The 20,439-nt window shown below is 44.7% G+C and overlaps 1 protein-coding gene across 1 annotated transcript in view; it reads left to right on the forward strand.

Moving 5' to 3' along the window:
- Nucleotides 1–20,439, forward strand: part of ttc7b (tetratricopeptide repeat domain 7B) — a 345,224-nt gene that overhangs the window by 263,327 nt on the left and 61,458 nt on the right. Inside the window, exon 19 of the mRNA XM_038790445.1 lies at nt 7,961–8,163. Coding sequence (XP_038646373.1) covers nt 7,961–8,163 — 203 coding nt within the window. The remainder of the gene's footprint in view (nt 1–7,960; nt 8,164–20,439) is intronic.

Raw genomic sequence — 20,439 nt, forward strand, 5'->3', positions numbered from 1 at the left:
AGGAAAATGATTGGAGTGGATTGGATTTGTTTATTGTCACGTGTACCGAGGTGCAGTGATAAGTATTTTTCTGCGAGCAGACCATTAAGTACATGGGAAGAAAAGGGAATAAAGGAAAATACATAATAGGGCAACACAAGGTATACAATGTAACTACATAAGCACCGGCATTGGATGAAGCATACAGGGTGTAGTGTTAATGAGGTCAGTCCATAAGAGGGTCGTTTAGGAGTCTGGTAACAGCGGGGAAGAAGCTGTTTTTGAATCTGTTTGTGCGTGTTCTCAGACTTCTGTATCTCCTGCCCGATGGAAAAAGATGAAAGATGAATACGAAAATAGGTGGAAGGGCATGTTGAGATGAGGATATTGTGACCCAGCAACGGGATATAGATAGATTGGGTGACTGGGCAAAATCCTGGCAAATGGAGTTTAATGTGGGGAAGTGTGAGCTCATGCAACTTGGCCGGAGGAATTGAAAGGCAGATTATCTAAATGGAGAGAGACTGCAGGTAAGTGAAGTACAGAGGGATCTAGGTGTCCTAGTGCATGAATCACAAAAAGCTAGTAGGCAGGTCCAACAAGTAGTTAAGAAGGCGAACAGCATTTTTGCCTTTATTGCACCGTAATGTGGGGCCGCCTTCACCTGGATCAGTACCACACCATGCCCTCATCGGTGGAATCACACTCAACACTTCGAGCTATTCTCCAATACCACTACTGCCCACATCAGTTCCAATCAGAGGTTGAAAGTTAGGAGAATCACAAGTGTTGAGTTACTTTTTTTTGCCTATCGTGGGGGCACACAGGTATGTTTGCTGGCAAAGAAAGACTCCAATTTATGTACCGCCATTCGTAAGCTCTGAACACCACTTTGCAACCAATAAAATCATCTTTTAAGTGTTGTTGGAAGTACGGCAATCAATTTGCATACAGCAATATCCCATAAGATAATTCATAGAATTATAGAATTTACAGTGCAGGAGGCCATTCGGCCCATCAAGTCTGCACCAGCCCTTGGGAAGAGCACCCTACCCAAGCCCACACCTCCACCCTCTCCAAGCCCACACCTCCACCCACTCCCTGTAAAACAATAACCCTACCTAACCTTTTTGGACACTAAGTGCAATTGAGCATGGCCAATCTACCTAACCTGCACAGGTTTTTAAGATAAAATACATAGTTTTTTGAAGAATAATGGGATTAAGAGGGTGGTCGGGCCGGAAAGTGGATACGAGTCCACAAAAGATCAGCCATGATCTCATTGAATGGCGGAGCAGGCTCGAGGGGCCAGATGGCCTACTCCTGCTCCTAGTTCTTGTGTTCTTATCTTTGGACTGTGGGAGGAAACCGGAGCACCCGGAGGAAACCCACTCCGACACGGGGAGAACGTGCAGACTCCACACAGGCAGTGACTCAAGCCGGGAATCGAACCTTAGAACCTGGAGCTGTGAAGCAGCGGTGCTAACCAATGTGCTACCATGCTGCCCCGGATGACCTGATCTCTTTTAGTGATGTTGATTGAGTGATAAATATTGACCAAGACTGGGAAGACCACAGGTGGCATTTCTGATGGTGCAGCATTCCCTCAGGCCTGCAAAGGGAATGTCAGCCTAGATTTTTGTGCTCGGGTCTCTGGAGTGGGGACTTGAACCCTCAACCTTCTCATTCCAATTTCCCATGAATAGAACCTTTTCTCATGGAATCTCGGCCAAAACCAAACAAATTAAAATTCAGCTTATAAAGAGCCTGAGACGGCGTATCTTTCAGGGGTGGTGATTTTACTTGTGCCTGAAGTTGACTTAATTAGACCTATTTTTCCCAGAAAACACATGTGAATCAAAATGAAGCTGATTTAAATGGAACAGTAAAAGCAGAGTAAAGTGAGTAGAAAATATTTAATCATGAGCCTGGCTGGAAGATGTTCCGAGTGACTAGCATGTCAATTCACAGAACATCAAACTGCACCAACATTTCCAATTCACTGACATGCAGTACAAAATAACATAGATGAAAGAATATCTTTTTCTTGTTCTTTCCTGGTATTGCTGACTCTCTCCGGCAAGTCTATGATGCCACTGCTGGAGGATGTTTTGTATTTGTTGCAGGATGGGCTATATTTCTGATCTTTTACAGGGTGGGGATAACTGCCTATGATTTTATAGGTTGTGCTACAATTCTACTGTTTGAGACTGCGACCGGCTGGGCTGTAATCTCACAGCTCAGGTCTGTGGTTTGACAGGGTGGAATCTGATCATGGAATCCCTACAGTGGAGAAGCAGGACACCCAGCCCATCGAGTCCGCATCGACCCTCCGAAAGAACACCCCACCCAGGCCCAATCCACCACCCCATCCCTGCAACCCACTGAGGGGCAATTGATCATGGCCAATCCACTTAACCTGCACATCTTTGGACTGTGGGTGGAAACCGGAGCACCCGGAAGAACCCACGCAGACACGGGGAGAATGTGAAAGCTCCACGCAGACAGTCACCCAAGGTCGGAATTGAACCCGGGTCCCTGGCGCTGAGGCAACAGTGCTAACCACTGTGCCACCCATGATGACCCCACAGATGTTACATATCTTATAATTTTTACAGAGTGAGCTACAATTACAGTGCTTGGTTGTGGAGTGTTGCAGGGGGGCTATGATTCCACAGCTATTCGAGGCTCTCTTGTGCTTCATCCATGTGACTCTAGGCCAGGGTTTTTCTAACTCGGTGTTTGGACAGGTGTCGAGAGGGTCATGGAGCGATCGGCTACTGTGTTCCTGGTCGCAGGAGGAACACCCAAGGGCTGCGACTGACTTTTAAATTGAGAATGCCGGCCGTGACTGCCAGCAGCCGTAGCTCACTCAGCTAAATCGCTGGCTCTTAAAGCAGGCCAGCAGCACGGTTCGATTCCTGTACCAGCCTCCCCGGACAGGCGCCGGAATGTGGCGACTAGGGGCTTTTCACAGTAACTTCATTGAAGCCTACTCGTGACAATAAGCCATTTTCATTTCATTTTGCCTTGCTCCATCCGATTGCCATCCAAATTATTCAATGGAGGATTATCTATCCTAACGTCACATCTGGCGTCCCATTGTTCAGATGAACAACAGGAGGAGGTGGGGGTGATGCTGCAACTCGGGGCCGGTGAAGGACGCAGAGAGAGGCCGAGTGAAGTTTGTGCGAGGAGTGAGAATGGCGGGTCATGGTGCTGGCAGTCAGCACCAGCCACTGGCTTCCACAAGTACTTCAATGCCTAAACCGTCAGAGGGAAAATGAATTATGCGAGAGCTACATTTTCAGGGATTGCAGTAATTTGTTTGTTCTTCAAACTGAGATCCAAGAAGACGGCACCAGCAGCATTCACAGAAACTAAATGACTTGTGGTTCTCCTCTGGGGCAGGGCAAGTGGAATTTAAGGACCAACATGTGAAGCCTTTGTGAATGTTTGAAACCTCTGCAATGTGTCACTGTAATGGTGTATTAGAAGTTATCAATCTTCACAAATAAAACTCATGAGACTCCCATGTGCTGCTTTTTTTTTAAAAGAGAGAATGCCGTACACATACATGCTCCCTCAGGGGGACTTGGCAATGCGCAGGCCCGGTGCCCAGAGGGGCAGACTGCCCACGTGATGCCAGGGTGCTGTCCCAGCACCAAATTTCTTTTTGAAAACAGCAGAGTCCTCCCACCAGAAGCAGCAGCAGAGAGCAGGTAACGTGCCCATACCCTGACGTCACGTGATGCGTGCTTTGGCTGTAAAATCACAGAGAGATTCCTCCATTTTGTCGCTGCCCGCAAGTAAGCAACAGGGGTGTGTGAAGAACTGAAGATGGATAGTTTGTAATTAAGGACGAGGGTCAGAGACACAAACAGGCCAATATCTGACAATTGAACGTGCTGGAGAGAGCTTCACAGGAGAGTCCACGCTAGGAAAAAGCAGTGCTGGTGTGAGCTGCAGGGACTCTGATGAAGAACTCATTAAGAAGAATCTGAAATTGGAAACAAAGCAGTATAAAGACGATTTTGTGAGGGACGGGTTTATTAATTGTGCCAATGCAAATCAGGATGCAAAGCCTATGTATGTTATAATGTAGGGAAGTATTGGCAAATGAAAGATTTAAACCCTCCAATCTTGAAAGACATTTGAAGACTAAGCGTGGCAAGCTAGAGGACAAACCTCTGATTTTTTTTCAAAGGATGCAGCGAGAACTTAAATCAGCTCCTGAAATCCTCAGCAGAAATGTAACACTGAAAACAAGTGAGATCGTGAGGACCAAACAGGCTTACCTGTCACAGAGTTTGAAAAACATTGCTCGAAGCAGTTCTTGACATGGGTATGACAGCTAAAAACCTCATGCGTGTGCAGTTTCCAGCTGGAGTCTCTATGCATTGATCAGGAGCAGGAACCCCAATCTTTCCTGGTCTAAATCCATTCTGTAACCCAGGCCCACGGCAGCCAATCATCATAACTCTTTGGCCACCTAGCTGGGCTTAGCTAACAACAGTGCAGAGAGCCAAACTGGGGCCTTCTTGGTGTCTGTGAATTGGTGCGAAACTGGGTGGTGCATTTATCATTGACCATCGCATTTTTGCAAGTGCAGCATTGTATCTGTAATTGTTCTTTTATTCTGTGCTGCGTAACATAAAACATCACGGCAGAGGTTTAGTAAGTCCTTTGTCATGGTTGCAGATTAAAGCTCTCTCCATTCTGTACCTTCCCTAACCTCAGAGGAGCCTCACCTACTCTGTCGTTTGTAACATCTCCATTTCCCAAAGCTCTCAGAGTGAAACAAACAAGTTTGTTTGTGTACTATAGGAACTGCATTTGTGCAGTCAGTCCCCATTTAAAGTTGTTCAGTTTTAAGTTGTTTTAATTTAGAGTTGTGTTCTTTAATGGGGTTAGTATTCATGTTTAAAGTTATAGATTCTCATTAACGTTGTTTCTTGTTGGATGTGACAGTGTCACGCGGCCCAATCTGCGCCACTAGCATTCCCCAAAACCACCATTCATCGACTCTCACTTCTGTCCCTCCCGCTCGTCAGCATCACACTTACTGCCTCTTCAGTTTGCAGTTTACTGCCTCTACTCTGCAACTCAAAGTCGCTCTCGTTCTGACAGCTGTTTGTTGCCTGTCGCTGCTCTGCTCCCAAGCCCTGATCACAGTGAGGGACCGGGAGACGGAAGCAGCTACTGGGAGAGTAGGGTAGCACGATTGGCAGTGAGCAGGAAAAGCAAGGGGTGGGAGAGACGGTGAGCGGGAGGTAAGTGGAAAGAGTTAGCATTTTTTTTTCTTTTTTTCATTTATTTTATTTTAAAAGTTAATTCATTTACAAATATAGTAATTCAGCAATGAGGCCAGCACTGTGGTGCAGTGGTTAGCCCTGCTGCCTCACTGCGCCAAGGACCCAGGTTCGACTCCAGCCCCGGGTCACTGTCCGTGCGGAGTTTGCACAATCTTCCTGCGTCTGCGTGGGTCTCACCCCCACAACCCAAAAGATGTGCAGGGTAGGTGGATTGGCCATGCTAAATTGCTCCTTAATTGGAAAAACTTTATAAAAGAAAAATAGTAATTTAGCAATAGACAATATATAAACTTGCAGGGTATGTTTTTTCTGCCAGTAAGGGTCCTACAGAACCTAACTAAAGCTTTTACATTGGTTGCAATCAATTGGGAAATCTGATTTGTTTAACATTGTTTCATTTGAAGGCGTTAATTTCATGCAGGACCCCAAGGGCGATCATCAAGAGGAGACTTTTAACCTATCAGTCTGGGCTGGAAATAATAGCAGGTCTCAAGGCAACTGAGACAATTCATTCTCATCCACAGCTTTATTAACGAAGCCCACCCACTATAAGATATTGTTCCCACATCATTATCAATCTCAAAATACTTGTTTTCACCCCTCCACCCGATCTGTGCACTCTTACCTGGCCCTGCACTCGACTCTCATTGTGGTCTATTTTTAATCTTCTGGGTACTTCTCTATTATTAATGGCTGAGCTTCAGCCATTGTCTCTCTACACTCTAAAATTCTCCCTAAACTGCCTTGCCTTGCTGGCTCTCTTCTTCCTTCGATCCGAAAACTTTGCTCATCTCCCTGACCTGCCCATTTCCTGCTCACCGTCTGCTGCTTCGTTCAGTGCTGTTTGTAAGACTTGTTACGCAAATTGGCTGCCTCATTTTCTCCATTGCATCACCTCAAAATTCATTAAGGTGCTTTTTGACGTCCTCGGGTCACGGAAGGCACTAAAAATGCAAGCTTTTTCTTTACCTGCAAAGAACTTTCAAACATTTTGTAACATTAAAGATTCGTTTGAGTGCAAGTTGTTTTTGTGCACTGTGGTGCAATCATTCACATTAGCCACATAAAATATTGCATGCAACATCGGACCAACGAGAAGTGAAAATAAACTCCTTCCAACAAAGCTGCTGAAATTCGTTCCTGATATAATGACACTCTCCCATTAAGGCAAACACAATGTGCAGGTTGTAATGTTAGCAGAATTGCTGGATTACATTACCTACCAAACTGGGCACTGTTTAATTTGTTGATAGAAAATGTTGACTCTACTTCAATAATCTGTTGACTGAAGCTCAGCTAGTTAGCTTCAGATTTCTAACCCTGTACACTCGAAATTGTTCCAGTGAGATCATGTTCTGTTGATTTAATTGAAAGGTCAGTGAGATTGATAAATATTTTGAATTTTTTTTTTAAAGCAGGTAACCTTTAGGTTGCATAACCAGAGCAGTGGTGCAGTAGTCCCCCAAGGTTGTGCCAAAATCTTCCAATGGTGCAGTATTCGAGCTTCAGTCAGAATTCTACATGCACTGGTCATCATGCTCTAAACGCACCATTAGAAAAACTGTAGATAAGAGTAACAGCAAGAGGGATGAGCTATGAGAGAGGTTTAAGATGGAAGATTAACAGGCAACTCCATTGAGGTGTATAAAGCAGTATTTGGCTGGTGGTTAATATTGACCCTACCATAAAAATCCAAAGCATGAAGGTGAGCCAGAACATTTGTTGTCAGCCACTTGAATACAGGTAAACCAGTTCTGGAAAGAAACCATCTTTCCTCGAAGAGGGATAAACATTTAGAATGATCTACCAAGGATGGTGATGGAATCAACACAACAGTGGGAAGTTCAAGATACTGCTGGATGCTCTGTTGAATTGAAATAATATAGAGACATTCTCATTGTGTCCAAATGGCCTTCTCTTCCCCTGGGATTTATCACATTTTCCCCAAAAAATGAGAAACTTACTTAGGTTTTCCTTTGTATGGCTAAGTGCAGCTTCCAGTGTGGTGTTGAACTGTGTTAATCTCTTGCCAGGATAGGGCAGCATTTGAGTTGATCTAAATTGCTCAAGTGTTGCTGGGTTGGCCATGGTTCCCATTCTTGGTCACTAGCCAGTGTGGGGAAAGGTGCGATGGAGATCAGCTGTAATGCCCTCTGAGAACTTAACATAAGAAACACAGCCCATGTAGCTTACTCCACCATTAAGTATGATCATGGGGTGATCTGCCTCAACTCACTTTCCTGCCCGCTCCCCATATGCCTTGATTGTGAAAGACCAAATATTGATTTATTTCAGCCTTGAGTATAGGCAATAATTGAGCTTTTTACAAGCTTCGGGAGGAGAGAATTCCAAAGATTCACAACCTTCTGATGGAAGAAATGTCGCCTCATCTCAGTCTGAAAAGATTGAGCCTTATCCTGAGAATGTGCCCCATGTTTTAGATTCCCCAGCCAGTGGAAACAGCCTCTGTGTCTGCCCTGTCAAGCCCCTTCAATGTTTTAAGGAGGTCACCTCTCATTCTTCTCACTCATACCTGCTAGACTTGCACATGAAGAATGGTGTGAACCACTTGCTTTGGAGCTGTGTGCCTCATTAAATTGGGCCCATCTGTGGGGAAAGTTGGGAATTTGCGGTGTTACTGAGCTCAGTTTTAACTTATCTTCCAGCTGAAGTATACATTGGAATGGGAAAACCTACTGAGGCCACGGCATGCATCCAAGAGGCAGCTAACCTCTTCCCTACATCTCACAATGTGTTGTTCATGCGTGGTCAAGTTGCAGAGCTCCGAGGGAATATTGATGAAGCCAAGCGGTGGTTTGAAGAGGCTCTGTCTATTAGTCCCACTCATGTCAAGACAATGCAAAGACTGGTAAGTGAATTCTTTGTAGCTGTGTTTCTAAACTGGTGTTGTGCAGTTCTGTGGTGTAAATTGAACCCCAAGTTGTTCTAGTTAGTCATAGTGTGTAATTATGTTATAAACAAACTTTTTGTGTCAAAAGCAGCATCACCAGCATCTTGTTGAGGGGTCCATCATTATTGTTGTGTGTGCTTTTAGAATGGAAACATCATTTTATCTGCAGCACCACCAATGGTGGGAAGATGTAATTACACTGTTTAATGTGTATCATCTTTGTCAATTTGCAATCACCATTATAAATCTGCACACCAATTTTAATGGAAACATAACATAAGGATAGAATGTATGATTTTAAAAAGAAGACTGAATTATGTCTGGATGCCTGATTCAATTATTCCCGCCCTGGGAATTTGCATTCGGTTTTAAAATCTGGAAATAAAAACTTGTGTCAGCAAAAGTGACTACAAACTTGTTGATTGTTGTAAAAGAAAAATTAGTTCACAGATGTATTTTAGGGAAGGAGACCAGTTTTCCTTATTTGGTTGGGCCTTTTGTGTGACTCCAGTCCCACACCAACATTAACTGTCTTTTGAAGTGGTCTAGCAAGCCATCCAATTGTATCCAATCATGAGGATTCAAGGATAAAATAGAATCATTGATTCAATTATAAATAAGGCTGTCTGATATCTGATGAGTCATTATTTAATAGTCTTCTCATTGTCTTAGGCACTATTTCAAAATTATTTTTACAAAGAGGACAATTGTGGGATTCATGAGTTAAACACTAGGTGTACTTCAGTTTGAGAGATTTGTTTTGGATAAATGGAAATAGTGCAAAAATATTTGGTTAAGAAATCTTTCCCTTTGAATGTATTATCTGCTGGAACTGCGCAATCCACATTTCTTGCAGCCCTTTGTCTGAAAAATGTTTTTCCTGGATGCAGCTTGAACTGGTTCAGTTTGAATTCAAGGATCACGTCAGCTGGATTTCCTATCCAATCTGTCACGGTATTGATGGAATTTGGCTAAACAAGCTACTCGATTTTGCATTTGTAAGTTTCCAATAAGACCATAAGAAATGGAAGTACTGTCACAAATCACCAAAGCTACTTTGACAATACCTTCCAAATTCATGACCTGTGCCACCATCATTCAACCAGCTCATGGTATCTTAACCCCATCTATCTGCCTTGATTTCCGAAGACTTCACACTCTTGCGCAACGAGAATCTCTTCAGTGTCCATTTTGAAATTCTCGATTGACCTCTAGCTTTTCTGAGGGAAAGAGTTGCAGATTTCCATATCTCCCAGAAGTGCTCCCTGACATCATCAGACCTGAACAGCCTAGCTCTCATTTCTTTTTTTATATATATTTTTATTCTCCTTTTTCACAATTTCATCCAAATTTACACCCACCAACAATCGACGGTAACAAATACAATGTCGATACCCTGGCCAACAATTACATAGAACATAGAACAGTACAGCACAGAACAGGCCCTTCGGCCCTCAATGTTGTGCCGAGCCATGATCACCCTACTCAAACCCATGTATCCACCCTATACCCGTAATCCAACAACCCCCCCTTAACCTTACTTTTATTAGGACACTACGGGCAATTTATCATGGCCAATCCACCTAACCCGCACATCTTTGGAGTGTGGGAGGAAACCGGAGCACCCGGAGGAAACCCACGCAAACAGGGGGAGGACGTGCAGACTCCACACAGACAGTGACCCAGCCGGGAATCGAACCTGGGACCCTGGAGCTGTGAAGCATTTATGCTAACCACCATGCTACCCTGCTGCCCCTAATTCCTAAACGTTTCCCCCTGCCCCGACCCATATTTCGCCCTCAGTTCCTTCAATCCCGCAAACCGGCCCCCTAGATCAAGTCCTTTAATGCCTTGACTCCCTTCTCCTCCCATCTCTGAAAATTCCCATCCCACTTCCCTGGCTCAAATCTGTGATTTCTCCTGAATCGGCATTTCCCTTGACCCTGCCCTAGCCTAAACCGTGGGCCAATTGCCTCCAGAGTTTCAACGTCGCTACTACTACCGAACTCCTAAATATTTCCCTGGGGCCATAGGTTGTGGCGCTGTTGCCAAGGCCCTCAAATCCAACCCCCTACACAGACCCTCTTCCATTCTAACCCACTGGGAGCCCCCCCCCCCCCCTACCTAGCCCAGCCCCTCACCTTCTCCACGTTCGCTGCCAGTAATAATATAGTATATTCGTAAGTCCCTACCCCCCCTGACTGCCGTCCTCTCTGCAAAAGCACTTTCCTAATCCTAGCCACATCTCTCTCTCTCTCTCTCTCCCCCTCTCTCTCTCCCCCTCCCCATAGAAACGAGGTAATCATTTTTCGACCTCCTTGGAAAAATGCCTTTGGCAGGAATATCAGCGGGCAGCCTAGCTCTCATTTAAAATGGTGTACACATTGGTCGAGTAGCATGCTGGCATTCAATGCCTTGGCCAACGCACAGGAAGTTGCCACTTTGGTCCGTGAACTTGTATCCAGCGTGAGTCAACCTTTCAGCACATGGAGGGGTGAAAGCTGGAAATAAGTGCTCTTGAATCCTGAATTAACAGCAGTTTCCATTGGGACTTCCATCAGCTCACAGCTCAGTGATGCTCTACCCTGCTTCACCTCTGGTTTAGCTCAGTAACCAAGACATGCTGAGCCTCAGGAAACATGAATAATATATCGGTCTAATTTCTGGATGTGGAAAAGGAATTTTGCAACAGTATTTCCTTAGCTGAATTGAGCCTATTGGGGGATAATTTATGTTTCATGCATTGTTTCCTGCATAGTTTCTCATTTTTGTAATTAATTCTCGGCCAGTAACATTTTACTGATGTTTGTAAAATCTCAAGTGCTATGTCACCTAGGAGTGACTGATGCTCGTGATGTATGTAATTGTGCAATGGTTACGGTTCTGGAGTGAGCAACCCTGAGATTGTCGATTCACGTTCAATTGTAGCATATGGAATTGGATTCATCGAATGAAAATGACAATGGAAGCTACAGGATTGATGTGTCAAATGAAAACAAAGCTAATTTAATGATATTATCTGACTTGCATGTGATTCTCGTCTCACGATATTACACAGACGTTACACCGCAGAAACAAGTCATTCAGCCCAACTGTTCTGTGGCAGAATTTGTTACGCACAAACTTTCTCCCTTAGTTCAACTCACCCTATTAGTATATCATTCTATTTCTTTCTTCCTCGCATCCTCATTGAGTTTCCACTTAAATGCAATATGTAATTAAGAACTAGGAGCAAGAGTAGGCCACCTGGCCCCTCGAGCCTGCTCCGCCATTCAGTGAGATCATGGCTGATGTTTTGTGGACTCAACTCCACTTTCCGGCCCGAACACCGTAACCCTTAATCTCTTTATTCTTCAAAAAGGTATTTATCTCTATCTTTAAAACATTTAATGAAGGAGCCTTAACTGCTTCACTGGGCAAGGAATTCCATAGATTTACAACCCTTTGGGTGAAGAAGTTCCTCCTAAACTCAGTTCTAAATCTACTTCCCCTTATTTTGAGGCTATGCCCCCCCCCCCAGTTCTGCTTTCACCCGCTAGTGGAAAAAACCTGCCCGCATCTATCCTATCTATTCCCTTCATAATTTTATATGTTTCTATAAGATCCCCCCTCATCCTTCGAGTACAGTCCCAGTCTATCAACCTCTCCTCGTAATCCAACCCCTTCAGCTCTGAGATTAACTAGTGAATCTCCTCTGCACACCCTCCAGCGCCAGTACGTCCTTTCTCAGGTAAGGAGACCAAAACTGAACACAATACTCCAGTTGTGGCCTCACTAACACCTTATACAATTGCAGCATAACCTCCCTAGTCTTAAACTCCATCCCTCTAGCAATGAAGGACAAAATTTAATTTGCCTTCTTAATCACCTGTTGCAACTGTAAACCAACTTTTTGCAACTCGTGCACTAGCACACCCAGGTCTCTCTGCACAGCAGCATGTTTCAATATTTTATCATATGACTCCTATTGACTGCTGAAATGACCTAGAAAACAACTATTGTTGAAAACAAATTAGCCATGGTAACTAGGAATGGGCAATAAGCTCAGAATTGTTGGAATCACTCACAACTTTAGAACAAATAAAAAACAAGTTACATACAGTAATAGTTGGCTTTTTGTCAAAAGAAAGAAACATGAGTCTCTTCAATGTCACAGATCATCAACCCCACCCTCCCAAAAGGTGCAATTACCGCTTCCACAATTGTCTTTTTTGACATTTATAATAATAATCTTTATTATTGTCACAAGTAGGCTTACATTAACACTGCAATGACGTTACTGTGAAAAGCCCCTAGTCGCCACACTCCGGCGCCTGTTCAGGTACACGGAGGGAGAATTCAGAATGTCCAATTCACCGAACAAGCACGTCTTTCGGGACTTGTGGGAGGAAACCGGTGCACCCAGAGGAAACCCACGCAGACTTGGGGAGAACATGCAGACTCCGCACAGATAGTGACCCAAATAGGAATCAAACCCGGGACCCTGGAGCTGTGACACAACAGTGCTAACCACTGTGTTACTGTGCAGAATGCGGGAGCGCAGGAGACAATTTGGTCCATTCTGTCTATTTCTGCACCCACAGGCGCCACGTACACGCCAGACACATGTGACACACACACACACATACACACACACCCTCCCCCATACAGTTTCCATACAGTCCCATTTTGAGAGTATTAATGAGTATTAATTGAATGGTTTGAGTTTTATTAGTTGTCAGGTCTGTTCCTCCGGAGAAGGAAAGTGGGCCAATCCTTGAAAGAGTTGTGAATTGGCCAGACGCCTTTCAAATAAAAAACAGCCAAGACTAAATGTTGCTCATTTTTTGATGGATCTAAACTTTTAGCTTGTTTTTCCTCAAATAAATGTTTTTTTTTTGTTGTTGGCTTGAAGGTGCGGTCAATCTAAAGGCACAGTTATTTCATATGCAGTGTCCTCCTTGACAATATTAATTAGAACATAGAACAGCACAGAACAGGCCCTTCGGCCCTCGATGTTGTGCCGAGCAATGATCACCCTACTCAAACCCACGTATCCACCCTATACCCGTAACCCAACAACCCCCCCTTTAACCTTACTTTTAGGTCACTACGGGCAATTTAGCATGGCCAATCCACCTAACCCGCACATCTTTGGACTGTGGGAGGAAACCGGAGCACCCGGAGGAAACCCACGCACACACGGGGAGGACGTGCAGGCTCCGCACAGACAGTGACCCAGCCGGGAATCGAACCTGGGACCCTGGAGCTGTGAAGCATTTATGCTAACTACCGTGCTGCCCACAATTGAATGCTATTTGTTAGGTATCAACTCCTCTCCTATTTAAAATGGAAAATTACAACGGTCACCTTTGAGGGTTTATGATGCTTAGTCAGTTGGATGGCGCAAGATGTTCTCGGATCTGGTACATAGAGGAAATAGAGCTCATGGCTATTTACAATCTGTATCAATGACTTGGAAGAAGGGACTGAATGTGCGGTAGCTAATTATGCTGATGGTACAAAGATAGGTAGAAAAGTAAGTTGCCAAGAGGAGATGGCGTGAATAAGCAAATTTAAAGTGATTGGGCACAAATTTGGCAGATGGTGTATAATGTTGGAAAATGAAATTTGGCCACTTGGGCAGAGAAAAGCAGAGCAGTATATTGTTTAAATGGATGGTACAGAACTCTACAATAAAGAGGGACCTGGCAGTCATGAATCATTGAAAGTTGGTATGTAGGTACAGCAAAGTGTTCAGGAAGGCAAATGAAATGTTGGCCTTGCAAGGCAAATTGAATTGGCACGTTTGCTGCACCTGTTCATGATCTGGAGTATCATGCATTGCTTTGATCTCCTTGCTTAAAAAAAAGGTTTACTCAACTGATTCCTGGTCTGAAGGGCTTATTTTATAGAATCTCTGCAGTGCAGACCCCCTGAAAGTACACGCTAACCCAGGCCCAATCCCCCACCCCATCCCACCGAGGAACAATTTAGCATATCTAATCCACCTAACTTGCTTATCTTTGGACTGTGGGAGGAATCCGGAGCAGCCGGAGGAAACCCACGCAGACATGGGGAGAACGTGCAAACTCCGCACAAATAGTGGCCCGAGCTCGGAATCGAACCCGAGTCCCTGGCGCTGTGAGGCAGCAGTGCTATCCACTGTGCCATGCAAAAGGTTGGGGCAGATGTTCGGCCGAATGCACATTGGAGTTTAGAAGGTTGAGAGGTGATCTTATTGAAACATTTCCTGAGGGGACTTGACAGGGTGGATTCTGATGTTTCCCCTTGTGGGTTTAAGCCTCATTGCAGAGAACTGAAACCTTAATCTAGCCTGACACCTTGGTGCAATATTGAGGGAATGGCTCCTTTGGAGGAGCTGTGGCCAATTCACCTACCCTGCACATCTTTGGGTTGTGGGGGCAAAACCCTCGCAACCCTCGCAAACACGGGGAGAATGTGCAAACTCCACACGGACAGTGGCCCGGGATTGAATTTGGGACCTCGGCGCCGTGATGCAGTAGTGCTAACCACACTGTGCCACCTTGCTGCCCGAGGAGCTGTATTCCTGATGAGACATTAAACTAAGGCCCCATCTGCTGTCACAGTTAGATGAAAATAATTTTTTACAAAAAAGAGCAGGGAAGTTGTCCCCAGCACTTTTGAGGCTGATGAAGTCCTGGAAGGTGTTGTATAAATACAAGTTCTTACCTAATTTCTGTAATTTTACTTATTTTCTATTAAACTGTTGTTGAATGCCTTTCTTGTTAGTATTTCATTGTACCCCTGACTTTCATTTGCTTTTGTAAATTGGTCTCAGATTACATATGTGGAAAACTGGGCATGAAAAATGATATTTATGGTTGGAATTGGGGGGGGGGGGGGGGGGGGGGGGGGAAGAAATGATCTGGATGATGGGAATGTCACAGCCACAAGCGGGCTGCATCCGAATCGATCGGATGAATCCGATTCTCAGAGACTCGCAGGCGGGCAGAAGGTGCACCTTTGGCAAGTGCTGGATTGTGAAGTCAGTCTACCAATCAGCAGAGGGAGGATCAGAGTCAGCAATACACTGACACAAATAACTATTGAGCCACCTCCCACCCACAGGCAGCCTGCTGGGCCCAGAACAAGCACTTCTTTAATTTAGGGGAGGGTGTTTTCTGCTCAGCGAGGTGAGAGATGTCAGGGAGATGAGAACCGCTGACTCTGACGACCTAAAGTCAAAGCGGGAAATTATGGAATGGAACAGTAGGTGAAATGAGTGTGAGAGAGAGAACTTTGTGTGACCTTCTGGACTTTTTTTTTATATAAATTTAGAGTACCCAATTCACTTTTTTTCCAATTAAGGGGCAATTTAGCATGGCCAATCCACCTACCCTGCACATCTTTGGGTTGTGGGGGTTTCACAGGTCGGCACAACATCGAGGGCCGAAGGGCCTGTACTGCGCTGTAATGTTCTATGTTCTATGAAACCCACGCAACCAAGGGGAGAATGTGCAAACTCCACACGGACAGTGACCCAGAGCCGGGATCGAACCTGGGACCTTGGTGCCGTGAGACTGCAGTGCTAACCCTGGACTTCTGTTTATTAGTTTAAAAATATATTGTAGAAGGGATGGGGGGAGGGGAGAGGTAGGATGCAGTACGTGGAGTGGGAGGTCGCTTGACCAGGTGGAGCTGTTGGAGGTGGGAGGCCATGTGGTTAAACCTCCAGGAATATGTCCAATGGGAGTTGGCAACCCTTGCTTAATTACACCCCAATTTGGATGAGAGATTCTCACTGGGATCGTTAACCTGTTATTTCTAATTTAGATGCCGACTAACTTGTAGATTCCTAATGTTTTTGTCTAGTACTCAATTTTTTTTTTGCTGCTAATATCACTGACAAAAGTCTGCACAAGATTTGTTTTTATTGAGCTGAATGCTGTGCTCGGTCTACAGTTACTGACACAGGGCACCACGCAGCCTGCAATGACACTCTGCCTGTTTCCTAAGGATAACACTCAGGAAGGCTTCCTTTATGCCAAGTCCTCCCAGCTGCGAGCTTCGTCAAATCTAGCAGTGTTGCTCTGTTTTGCCTTCCTACACAAGGCCCATTTACCAGGAACAGGCAGAATGAGAAATAAAGACTAGCATTTATATAGCGCTTTTCATAACTTAAATAACATGGGTACGGGCGGCATGGCGGTGCAGTGGATAGCACTGCTCCCTTGCATTGCTGAGGTCCCAGGTTCAATCCATGCCCCGGGTCACTGATTGTGTGGGGCTTGCACAGCCTCCCCGTGTCTGCATGGGTCTCACCCCCACAACCCAAAGATGTGCAGGGTAGGTGGATCGGCCATGCAAAATTGCCCCTTAATTGGGGGAGAAAAAAAATTGGATACTCTAAATTTTATTTTTAAATAGCAGGAGTACGCCGCCATTCAGTCCTTCGAGCCTTCACTGCCATTCTGTACGTCCTCGGGGCATCGTTTGTGGTCATGACCAAAAAATCGTGATATTGGTGGAGGGATAAGAATTGGTGAGGACACCAGGGAGAAAGAACTCTTCACCTCTTACTCGAGGAATGCCAAAGGATCTTTCATGTCCACCTGAGAGGACAGACGAAACTGCAATGAGAATTGCTTCGGTGTGACGTAGCCAGAAGGATAAGTGAGTTGAAGATGTAGAATAGGAAGAGAGCTTGTCGAACTCCAGTTGGCACATGAGTTTGTGACCCCTTAGTGAGAAAGTTAACATGTTGTCGCTTTTCTGTTTGGCAGGGATATAGGTATTTCTAGCATCTGGTGCCTTGTAATCCCCAGCCAGGTGGATACTGGAACGTCCCATTTTTTAACCGAGCTGTGAAATTGAGAGTTTGGATGTCTTGTAACCACTGCACATCATCACCGGTCCCTCCTCTGAATTTACAGTGAGTCAGTATCCTGCAAGTGAACAAGTGCAATATTCCCAAATATGGTTTTCAAAAAAAAAACAACATCTGGAAACATTCTGTTGTTTCAGAAAGTGGAAGCTGAAATACCACCATTGTGCCTAAAGCGGTCAACCACCATGTGCTTGTTAAGCACTCCTTGTCTTTGTTTAAGGAAAAAAATAGCCCCACTTATTTTATTTGAAACTTTGCCCAAGAACTGACTCATTTTCCCTAGATTATAAGTGATAAGAGCACAGGCAGATTGAGGTTGTAGGACATGGAAATTGGCAGTAGGACATGGAAATTGGAACTTGCTGTAAGGAGACTCCAGCGTAAGTTATGGGTTTTGTTCAGCTCCGAGCTGGATGCAATTTAATAAGCATTTTAATCCTCTCTTGTGGATATGTTTCCATTCAGGATCAGGCCCCTTCTAGAGAAATTAATTATTGTTATCAGCTAGCATTTTGCCTGGGGCATATATTAAAAAGAACACTCAGCCTCTCTCTCTCTCTCCAGATTCAGTGTGTGATCTCATCGTGGACAATTTAATAACTCATTATTGGCACTGCCAATGGGAATATTCCTGATTTACTATCTCCTTGCCCCCATTGTCTAGTGGTACGAATTAGATTAGTCTGCACCGTGAGAGAGGAGGGTTGATCAGACAGGCCTGCCAAAGTCTTAAGGAATGAAGGACTGAACCCCAATATATTATGGAGGGTAAAGTACACATGAAAAAGGTGAAAGGTCACGAATAATGTAGTGTTCTAACACAGATTGACCATTAGGACCGTAACAAATGAGAATACTAATTAGTATGGGGAAAGCATTTGGGAGTGATACAAGATGTTTGTCGGAGAGCAATACTCATAAATGGAATCATCAGCAACATTTTAACTGCACTACATTTCAAGCAGAGTTTGAAAAAACATAACAATCACTTGCATTTATATAGCACCTTTAATGCAATAAAGAATCCCAATTGCTTCACAAGAGTATTATCAAAAGATCTGACCCCAAGCCGCATAAGGAGATATTAAGGCAGTTGAGCATAAACTTGGAGAAAGCTCCTTTCAGCATCTCAAAGGAGGAGAGAGAGGTATAGCAGTACAGAGGTTTAGGGAGGAAATTTCAGAACTTTGGGCCCAGGTAGCTGAAGGGACTGTGACCAGAGGTGATCTGGTAGAAATTGGGAATGCACAAGAGGCCAGAATTAATGGGGAGCGGAGTAGGTTTGTGCTGTTCCTGCATTAATCTCGTCATGATGAAAGGGATTGAGCACCCCTTATTCAAAATGTGAAAATCTCTGATATCGGGGCGGCGCAGTGGTTAGCACTGTTGCCTCGCGGTGTCGTGGACCCAGGTTCGATCCCAGCCCCGGGTACTGTCTATGTGGCGTTTTCACATTCCCCCCGTGTCTGCGTGGGTCTCACCCCCACAACCCAAAGATGTGGAGGGTAGGTGTATTGCCCCAAAATTTGTGCAGAACAGCGTTCATATTGCTCTTTCTTTAATGAGAAATTGCAGTTGAGTTTCATCGACAGCACCTTCCAAATCTGCGGCCTCCAGCACCGAGAAGGACAAGGGCAGCATATGCATTAGAACACAACCTGCAAGCTCCCTGCCAAACCGCACATCATCCTTACCTGGAAATATATCGCTGTTCCTTCATTGTAGCTGGGCCAAAATCCAGGAACAGTACTAAATTTGGGATTATAAGACGTGCAGGTCACAGGAGGAAAGGAAGTCTGTGGGATGGGCGGACAGGCAGCTGATGGATGGGGGTGGAATTTGACAATTTTGAGGGCCTGAGGAAGAATAGGTAACTATTCTAGGTGTGGTATCCAAACTTCACTACAGAGCTGCAAATCTCTACTACGGCTGGTGTTGCTGTGAAGATCGTTGAACTCATTAAAATTCAATCTAGGATGTGGGTGTTGGTGGCAGGGTCAGCATTTATTGCCCAACCCTGGATGTCCTGTGTACAACTGAGTGTCTTGCTTGGCCGCTGCTGTTTATTTTCTCTCCTTTGGTGTTCAGGCCGCAGTATTCGAATCGTCATTCTGCTCCGCGGTGTGAAAGAATCATCTTTTGGTTTTATAAAAAGCACCTTATACAGGAAGCAATACGGTATATGTTCGTCAGAAATGATCACTCCAAAAATACCTTAATAGCTTTGTAAGTAAATAGCAGCATGTGAAGAAGGGTGATTTCCGTGTTTGGTTTTCTGACGAGGTGTATTTTGAAGGAATCTGGCTACAGTTGCAGTGAAAATTGCAGAAAGTGTGGGAATATTGTATTTATTTTCTCTGATTTGTGACAGTGTTTTTTTGTTCTATTCAGTAAACTCTGCTATGTGGCGTTAGGAGCATTGTTATCTACCCTGCCTGTAGCTGAATGCGAGTACAGGATTCATCACTCTGTGGTGGCAATATCTCCCAATTAATTACTCAGCCCATCCTAATAGATTTTGCTTTCAATTATTTAGGTATTAATTATCTACTTGCTTTTCTGTTCATCTCCCTGGCTTCATTTTTTCGAAACTTTTATTTTTGTTTGTGAGCATTGTGTTTAATGTGGGCGGGGTGTGGACGCTGGGTGAGGGAACATCAGGAACAGCATCAGTGTCCCAGCTCAGGCACAGCAATGGTTAGATTTAAATAGATGCTGCATCTATCTGCCCTTTCCCCAATAATCTGCTCCAGTCCCAACCTGTGGATGAACACCTCCTTCGCCCGCATCCACCACCACCATTGTAGGTCACCTTCCTTTTTTAAAAATAAATTTAGAGTACCCAATTATTTTTTTCCCAGATTAAGGGGCAATTTAGCGTGGCCAATCCACCTACCATGCACATCTTTTTGGGTTGTGGGGGTGAGACCCACACAGACGTGGGGAGAATGTGCAAACTCCACACAGACAGTGACCCGGGGCCGGGATCAAACCAGGGTCTTCAGCGCCGTGAGGCAGCAGTGCTAACCACGACGCTACTGTGCCTCCCCATCTTCCATTTTCTACACTTTGGTCAATGTTTATACAGCTAAAATGTGGGCTGTGAGATCTCCTCGATCAGTTTGTGATCTCCAGTACTGCCTGTGGCAGGAGATGAAGGGAAAAGTGGAGGCGTTCAATGGAGGAAGATTTTAGTCCTGATGTTATGGCCATCATGAGATGTGGGCCAGGTTTGATGAGCCAGTCGTTCTTGCCCTGCCCATGAGCTTTGTACATTTGTTCATGGATTTGTTACCAATTGGTGAATCAGGAGTTGTGGTCAACTAGATTCAGACTTCCCAAACAAAATCATTTCATGCAAGTGAAGAAAAAAACCAATGCAA

The sequence above is a fragment of the Scyliorhinus canicula genome, chromosome 2 (assembly GCF_902713615.1).
Source record: "Scyliorhinus canicula chromosome 2, sScyCan1.1, whole genome shotgun sequence".
Taxonomy (NCBI): domain Eukaryota; kingdom Metazoa; phylum Chordata; class Chondrichthyes; order Carcharhiniformes; family Scyliorhinidae; genus Scyliorhinus; species Scyliorhinus canicula.